The sequence below is a fragment of the Penaeus chinensis genome, chromosome 39, assembly GCF_019202785.1.
Source record: "Penaeus chinensis breed Huanghai No. 1 chromosome 39, ASM1920278v2, whole genome shotgun sequence".
Taxonomy (NCBI): domain Eukaryota; kingdom Metazoa; phylum Arthropoda; class Malacostraca; order Decapoda; family Penaeidae; genus Penaeus; species Penaeus chinensis.
The window spans coordinates 14,128,861-14,138,435 of NC_061857.1; the positions used below are offsets into that span (position 1 = coordinate 14,128,861).

At 38.4% G+C, this 9,575-nt stretch overlaps 1 protein-coding gene across 1 annotated transcript; it reads right to left on the reverse strand.

The window, feature by feature from the left end:
- Positions 1 to 488: 488 nt before the first annotated feature.
- Positions 489 to 6,983, reverse strand: LOC125046908 (peroxidase-like). The gene is made up of 14 exons (XM_047644912.1): positions 6,899 to 6,983; positions 5,741 to 5,876; positions 5,132 to 5,341; positions 4,692 to 4,903; positions 4,318 to 4,491; positions 3,934 to 4,104; positions 3,624 to 3,742; positions 2,865 to 2,967; positions 2,511 to 2,708; positions 2,118 to 2,257; positions 1,673 to 1,837; positions 1,260 to 1,459; positions 929 to 1,098; positions 489 to 792 (listed from the first exon to the last, which is right to left on the reverse strand). The coding sequence occupies exons 1-14, from the start codon at positions 6,978 to 6,980 to the stop codon at positions 626 to 628; spliced, it is 2,247 nt and encodes a 748-aa protein (XP_047500868.1). The 5' UTR covers positions 6,981 to 6,983; the 3' UTR covers positions 489 to 625.
- Between the last annotated feature and the right edge of the window lie 2,592 nt (positions 6,984 to 9,575).

Sequence of the window (9,575 nt, forward strand, 5' to 3'; positions counted from 1 at the left end):
TTCGTTTACACGTTTTAAAAGAATAACAAATAATTATCATAATCCATAAAATCAGATTGTAACAAACGCGCACGCGCTCGTATGCACGTACGCGCCTGCACACGCACATGCAAACTCATACGCACACACGCACACATACAAACGCAACATCCGCGTCGTAATTTTCTACCGCTTTAAAACCTTTATTATGGTAGAACTATATTTGATATTGAAATCAGGTGGAGTTCCAAAGGGGAAAAAGAGAGAGAGAGAGAAGGGGGGAGGGGGGAGCTGGGGATTCGAGGTTATTTTCAATTTGACTTTCAATATTACCATCATAATACTCAATTTAGCAAACGATCGTGAACACTTGTTTGTGTTGCTCAATATGAAGCAAGCAATTTCTTTTCTTTTCTGTTTTTTTTTCAATAATGAACATTTCATGCCCGTGTTTACAAGTGGTATTTTTCTGTCAATGTGCTCTTGGGGGATATTGCAAAACAAACATGTAGAAAGGACTCTTTAATGAATTCATCTTGGATAAATATAATATCCCGACCAGACAAAGGTTTACAATGAACATGTCAAAAATTTATTGCCCAAATCAACCTTTGCGAAACCTCACAGAATCCTGTCTTTTATTCAATTATTCTTCCCAGTGTTGAAGATCGAGTTCCGGGAAAGAGGAGCAAGGTAGTATTGGATTCTCGGGAGATGCCACTTTTAGAGGTTCGGCCTGAATCTCCTTCAGTTCTGGGATCACTTCGCACATGATGCCTGCCAAGGTTGTGCTGCGAATTTGTTTGACTTGATCTGAAATGACAATATCAAAATAGATTATAAAAATACATCGAGGTCTAGAACGTAATGGAAGCAGGAAAACAATATCATGGTAATAAAGTAGATACTAAGTTCCATGGGAAAGCCATAACAACCACATTTCGCTTACTTCCTGTAAACCTTGTGTCCTCGTCATTGGTCTCGTACCAGTATCTGTCGCCTTCTTTTAACCTAAGGAACTGGTCCAGCAGAATACAAGCGAAGGTGGGACCTACTACTCCTCCTTCTATCGGGTGTTCAGCCAAACCACCGACGAACAGGTCAATGTCATCCACATGACTAAAAATAAAGAGCTTTGAGTGATAAACTATTCATCAGAAATCTCCATTGTATTCTACTTCACTTGAGACACATGTTCACAAGTTACAAAGTATAATGCTAATATTCATAGCGTAAGGGAGGGAGGGGGATCACAGATATATGGATAAGGAATAGCATACCGGTATACATCCTCTAGCTTTGCAATCACGTCATCATCCATTTTTCCCGAGAGATCACCAAAGTCATGAACAGGAGACAGTTCGCATGAGGTTCTGATCGCCGTATAGGAGGCAATACCATGGTCACGCCCACGCTGTATGTTGAGGGACACCAGATCGAGTCCAAACATGTTGTTCCCTTTGAAGAGATTGCCGGCCACCTGTTCGCGAGTATCAAAGTTCAGTTTTCGTGTTTTCTTTATTTATTTTTTAGTACTGGAATGATGATTTCTAAGACATATTACATTGGGAATTATTGCACAAAGATGACGAATTTCCTTTTTATGAGTTATTCATCACTTTACTCAAACTTTATAGGATATTTGATTGATACCAGACTCATTGTACACACATTCACTTGTCCCTCAACTCACTTGCGGTGTAAAGAAGGGGTCAACGTCCCCCGCGCTCTGCCGAGCCTCCCCTCGCGTCAGCTGAGATACCGCACCTTTCGTATACACGACGAAGGGGTTCATGAACACCGAAGACATCTCGGTGGAGGAAATGTCGCCGAAAGCATCCACTCTCTCCATGTGACCCTACAACGAGAGAATAATGGACGAAATCAGCAAAATAGGCAAGATCTGATAAAAGGTTTTTTTAGCCTATAAGTAATACGAGATCTATCAACAATCTCCCGTACTTTCTGCATATATTTTACTATTCACAAAGATGGTACATTTCAAATTATTCGTCTGCATTTAATGAATCCCGACAAGCGCAACTCATTTTTTTATGACAATGCACGGAATGTATACTAATTCACATAATAAAAAAAGCCTCGGCCGATAAGAAAGCCAACATTGAGGATTAACTCACAGCAATCTGACTGTGTCCAAAACGGAAGGCAGCTGTTGCAAACTCAGCACTAATGGCAGCGCTCTTGTCGGGGAGGTAAAAGTCCTTTCGCTTCTTGTTCTTCAAGGGTTTCAGCTTAAAGTCTTTAATGATTGCATTACCTGGAAGACGAATCATGTGCGCATTTCAGCTGGCAATTGGATTAGATATGTGCATATGTGTCTGTATATCTACACCCACACACACACACCCACACACACACACACACACACACACACACACACACACACACACACACACACACACACACACACACACACACACACACACACACACACACACGCACACATATATATACCTACGATTTTATTTCCTTATTTGTCTAGTAACTTGAGAAGTAAATACCGAACATACCGAAGATGGGCGGCAAGTACTCCTTATACGTGATATGTTGAAGCTGAGCGCCAACGATTCGGCGGGCCTCCTGGAACAGCTTTTCATCATTCCAGGAAGGATTGGTACTCTTTAGACGAGACGCTAGGTGGTTGTGGTGACGTGACCACACTGTGTGGAACAGAACAAGCAGAACTTGCTCGTTCACTCTCCTGTCACCTGTTAACATTATTAATAGTCTTGTTATTATGCAACACTTGTGCCCTTGTTGCACTGACACCACACCAACAAATGCATCATTAATGAGTCTGTGAGGAAATAAAAAATACACATTTTTAGAGCCAAACTGGTTAGAAAACAGATGGGGCAACCTACCGGCCCGGAAGCAAAAGCGGTTCATGTTGGCTTCTTCTGCCTTGTTGCACTCGTTTGCTAAGTCTGTGTTTGCAGGAAGAAGCTCCTCGCCTTCATTGGTCATCTGCGGGGAAAACTGTATATTTACACAGCACTTGCTTTTCATTGATATTTTTGTCAAATTTCTATTGTTTTGCTATTTTAGTTTTGATTCACGACTGTTACGTTGAATTATCATTTCATACAGAACCCTTTGTTATTAACAAATTCTTGAACAAAGATCTGGTTAATATTATCGTACAATATTGTTATTGTGGTAGATGATACGTAATTGGATTAAGTTTAAAATTTTAATGCTACTGAATCTAGAAATTTGGAGACCTTACCCTGATTCTTTATTCAGCCCATTTAAATGTCAGGTTTGCAGAATTTCTTCCATGTTTCTTTTACTAGAATGGACTCTCACCGTCATATTTCCTATTTTCTATTCCGAATCTTCACTTACACCTGTGGCACTATAATTTTGCTGTACATGTTTTATGATTTTTTTACAACTTGTGACCTTTTCCTACTCCAAAGATCTTGCTTTATTCTGTCCTTTGTACAATATTCTTCCGACCTCGTATTTTACTCTATAAAGTTAAGCACTGTACAGTTTTCCATAGACTTCATCCCTACCACCACATAGATGGAATGGTCCTAACTATTGTGTTGGCCTAGCAAATCAGAAAGTCATGGGGGGATGGTGGTAATAATTACTCTAAAAAAAATCGTATTAACCTGAGCAATAAGCAGACCATCCGCCATCGTTCTCAGTGAATTCATCATCTCGTCATCGATGCCGTAGACCTGAGAGCCGTCGATATATGCCGTCTTCTCGTTCATTTGTTCTCGTGGACCTGAAGAAATTTAGTAACTTCATTGAGTTTAGTTGACGTTGAGTTTGGAATGTTTCAAATTAAACATAAATAAACAAATTAATAAACTACAACGAATATCAAAAGTCCATGATAAAATCAAAAGGACAAATGAACACTTTCTTTTGGAATGGTTGTACTACAGACTTAACCAGCATAGAAAACCGACTCACCAAGCAGGCAGCGTGGGGCGGGCGCCGAGCGGACGAAGTCCATGCACGTCTGGTTGAACTTGGAGTAGAAAGGGTCGTCAGCAGGGATGGGGATGGGGGCGCACTCAGGGTGGAGGAAAGAGGGATTGTCCTCGGCCAGAAGACAGCATGGAATCGCCTCACCATACCTACCTGGGGAATGAATAAGGCAAACAGCTTCGTAAATCGAGGACGTAATGTTTTCTTCAGGTCGATAGTTCATGCGTTGAATTTAGGTTTGCCCTTAATTTCGTTGAAATAGTCTTCAAATTATCCGTTGTCATTATTATTCCTGAGACAAATTATAAAATTATATTGTAAACCGACTCATAAAGAGAAGTATTTGGTTATCGTTATATACTGGACCTTTATTCAAAGGCGCGAAGGTCAGGTCATGGTCGAGGAACTGCCCGTAGGTCATGTGGAGGACGGAGAGGAGAGAAGATTCCCTATTTGGCCGAATATTATTAACCGCACTGCTGACGAGGCGGGCGCTGGGAAGGGGCTGCCAGTCCTGGGCAAGGCGGAGGCTTGACACTCCTGTAGTTGTGAAAAATATTATAGTGTATGAAATATTAATTCACTCATAAATGAGATTGTGCTTAATAAACATGTAATATTGTAAGATGATACACCATGTTCATACAAAGATCCATGATCATGTCACTCAGGAAAGGTAGAATACAAGCACTCATGGAAACGAGATTGTAGCTTCAATACTAAGAATTGGAGACACTCACCGTTGCCATAGTCGGGCGGAGCAACACGACGGAAGGGCCTGAAAGTGGATCCCCACAGCGGGTTGTCCAAGTTATTACAGATGCCGTTGGAGGACCTGTAGTGGCGGAAGGCCTCGCAGGACGAAACTAGGCCCTGATCACAGAACTCGTCCTGGGCCAGCTGGTCCGATAGCAAGATGTCGAAAGTTATGTCGGTTTTGTTTAGCTGGAGGCTGTAACAAGAGGTAGATATATTATTAGTTGTGCCGAAAGTGAGAATTTACATGTGGTTTTAAGTAAAAACAAAAACACACAAAAAAATGATTGAAGGATACATGTACTAATCAATAATGGTACCATATAAGTTCGTCTAGTTACAGAACCTAATTGGAAAAAGATTGATGCCTAAGATGTATCGAAGACATGAAAAATTGCAAAAGTTTCTTTGATACGTGTATTACCGATCCATGACGAATTTAGTGGCGCTGTCTATCATGAAGCCTGTTCTTGCTGCTGCGATGGACCGCGGGTCAGAACTCTTGAAGAGGGACTGATGGATGTAAGTAGATGAGTTATGAGAGACTTTCATGTTCTTGGCAGCCATGTCCTCTTCTATTTTATCCTTCTCCTGCAGTTGCTTTAGTCCGTGTTTGAAGCTTGATGTAGAAACACTGTTTATAATAGTAAAATTAATGTAAATACTTCAACTGTTATATATACGGCTATTTGATACAATAATGATCTTCAATTTGAAATGCTATCAGATTCAGTGGTCCTCAGATTATGCGGAAAAAAAAAATCCGAAATATAAGTTAGGTTCACACATTTTATCCGTCATAGTTTTCACTGTTCACGAAGATTTGCCTCAAAAGAAAGATGAATTATATTATATTAGATTATATTGACCCCAATATTCGTTACTAGCCTTTTTTTTTTTTTTTTTTTTTTTTTTTTTTTTTTTAACAGACGAATACGGGCATTACTCCCTATTCAACTTTATGCTTTACTTTTTTTTCGAAAGATTCACACTATTCCACGAAACCCCATAAATTACAAACAATTTCCCTCACATGTCATCCTTCGAAATGTTAAGAACAGGTGGAGTTTCAATCGACTTCCAACTTTTACCGCCAAGTACAAGTGTTCCGGAATGCTCTTCTGGCGGCTGCTTGGAGTTTTTCCCTCGTTTCACGTAGGAAATGTTATCTGAGAAAAGCAGTTGAGTTAATAGCAGCGTTGATGAAAGCAATTATGCTGATGTGAATAATGATAATGAAAATGCTAATGATATTAAAAATGCTGATAATAATGATGGATTTAATCATTTTAATGATGATAATGAAAATGACAATAATAATGATGGCTGTGATAACTCAAAAGATAATGATGAAAATGTCAATAATAATTAATATTGTGATATAATTTTATTGGTACTGAAAATACTAATAATAACTATGGTTATGATAATTCTAATAACGATAATGAAAACGTCAAAGATAATGATGGTAGTAATTTCAATTATGGTAGTGAAAGGGTAACAGGCATATAGATGACATAAACAATAATGATACATGAGAACAGAGAATAAGAATAAAATAAATAATCTTGCAGTTTTCTTGGCATTACACTATAAATATTTTATAGTTAAATCCGTTGTTAGAATATAACTGAAAGGACTTTTCTCCCCCCCCCCCCCACACTCTCTCTCTCTCTCTCTCTCTCTCTCTCTCTCTCTCTCTCTCTCTCTCTCTCTCTCTCTCTCTCTCTCTCTCTCTCTCTCTCTCTCTCTCTCTCTCTCTCTCTCTCTCTCTCTCTCTCTCTCTCTCTCTCTCTCTCTCTCTCTCTCTCTCTCTCTTTCACTCACATTTTTTGGATGTATCCCCGCGGATCCACCAGCCCTCTCCCTCACATACACCCACGCACACGCACGAACGCACGCACGCACACACACACACGCACGCACGCACGCACACACACGAACACACGCACACACACACACACACACACACACACACACACACCCACACACACACACACACACATTCACTCACTCACTCACTCACTCACTCACTCACACATTATGTTTGGATGTATCCTTGCCGATCCACCTGCCCTCTCTCTCTCTCATTCACTCTCTTGATCTCTTTACCCTTCTTTATATATGATACGGTAGGAAGAAGAGGCAAACAAGAAAGATAGCATACGAACAAAAACAAACTCATTCTTACCTTCAATGATTCCCAACTTGGGCCACTCAGACCCTAGCGCAATGACTAGCAACATTGCAAAGAACACACAAACCACCTTCATCGTCATTCTGCAATGAATGCTGGTGGTGAATATTTGTTTTTTGACTGGCACAAAAAAATATATATACACTCGGTAGGCCTATATGAATGACCATAATTTTACATATTGACTATCTGATCTGATCGTAAATGAAATGAAAACCGTGATTTAGTAATGGAAGGCAAGCGTATTCGGATTTAAATAAATGATTCTAGCTAAGTATTCATGATTAATATTCCATTTTGAATGTTATATTATTGTCTGTTGGTAGCAGGCAAAATGTACACACATATACTCCTCATAAAATTCTCATGATATATCTCAAAACTCAAGGCCCTTTTAATCTTACTATGTATTTGCCGCCAGAGATGTAGTCTGTGAATATTTTAAATTGAATAAACTCAGTGGATATTTTTCTTTGTTCGCTCGTCTCTATAAGAAATTGCTGAATGTCATGATATTACTACAACTTCAACTCATTGCTTAACGATATTGGTAATATTAGTATGATGATGTTAGAATTGGGATCATAATGAATAGTTTCATTGCAGTCATTATTATTATCATTATATTAGCATTATTACTACTACCACAACTATCATAGTAAGACACTTCATATTTCGAAATAATTAATTAATGTAACATAATGTGTTTCTCTTGGTTACGATAAACCATACAGAGCTTACTTTTATAATTTTCTTACCTTTTGGTTTATCTTATCTTAACCTTTTTTTATCCCCCTTCCCTTTATCTTCATTCTGTATTTTTAACATTTTACTGAACGTTTTTTTTAACCTAATGAATCTTCTTGGACTAGACACACTTCGTACATTTCGCAGACTGCTAAGTGTGGACGTTGAATAATCACATCAGAAGTTAACAGCGTCATTTAGTAATATGGGAAATATTGTTATGCGTCTGCCCGGTATAAGCAGTGGATTGGCCATTAAGGATTATTTCTGACATTTTCGTTCATCTTGATCGGCATGCTAACTAATGAATGAAAAATAAGATTCATGTTAAATACGACTCGTCATTGTTTCTTTCAGTGACATGCAAACAAAATAGGGGTTATAAAATGTCTCTAACATTTTGGATCAGTTTTTGAGCAAATGCCCCAAAGTCTTCAACAAAGCCAGAATATGAAATAATATCTATTGGTATGCGAAAGCAATACACACTCAGAAACGGTGATGTATTGCGTTTGTCTCTCACCTTCGCCGAACGTTGCTTCGACAACTGTAACAGATGCAACTCACGCTACCGGCTCATATATCATAAGATACGAATACGTAGCTCCGCCCTCTACCGGTGTGATTCAGTGATGTGTTTCAACGTTTTATTAAAAGGATATAATTAATTTATGACAGCTGTATGGATGGTCTTCTCGCTAACCCTAACATCTTTTCCTATTTTTTAAGTTTTTGATATATGGGGTAGTGTATGATATATAGTATAAAGAATGTCTGGCCCGCTGTAAGATATGCCTAATGAAATGCATACCTTTAGCTCCGCCCATTAGACGTACGATGTATTTCGACATTCCATGAAAGCAATGAAACTTAGTCACCGCAGATGTGTAGGTATTGTTCTCGAAATGCTATTTTCCTACTTTCATACCTTTATCATTGAAGTGGCATGATCGGCTCCATTCAATAACAAGGAATGTTGGCGTCTTGAGTATTACAAAAGTGGAATGTCACATTACAGCATTAAAATAGTTGAATATCAGTGATTTCAGTGGCATAAAAGTGGAATGGCAGTTCTTTGTAAATATTAAAATTTAATTGACACCCCATTTGTTATTAAAGTAGTGCAATGCCAGTGTTCAACAATAAACAAGTGGAATATGTCCCCTTTACTATGGAAATAACTTTTTATCGGTATGAAAGTAGCGGAATGACACCTCTTTAAAGTCTAAAAACAGTGGAATGTTCTAAAAGAAAAATTGAAAATACCTTACCATTTGGTCATCAAGAAAGTTAATCATTATTAATAACAGTAGAGTAGTGGATGTCACGAATGTCCAGATTGTTCAAGCAACACTGCTTGTCCGATGCGCAAAACTCCGACATTCCTCTTTTATGATACCCAATACACCCACATTTTTAGTATTATAACAGCAGAATGCCGATGTTTTGAGTATCATATAAGTTGAGTGTCGGTGTTCTGAGTATTATATTTGCGGAATGTTGGTGTTCTGATTATTATATTTGCGGAATGTCGGTGTTTTGAGTATTCTAAAAGTGGGATGTCGTCGTCTTGAATATTGCAAAAGCGACATATCGGTGTTTTGAGTATTATTAAAGTGGAATGCCTGTGTTTTGATTATCATAATAGCTAAATGTCAGTTATTGGAGTATTACGAAAGTGAGATGTCAGGATTTTGAGTATTATAAAAGCAGAATGTCGGTGTTTTGAGTATTATGACGGGGGAATATCGGTGTTTTGTGTATTTTATCAGCAGAATATCGATGTTTTGAGTATTATAAATGCGGAATGTCGGTGTATTCAATATCATTAAAGAGGAATATTAGGGTTTTGAATATCATAACAGCTGAATGTCGGTGATTTATTATAGTATTATAAAAGCGGAATGTTTTTGTTTTTTTTCAT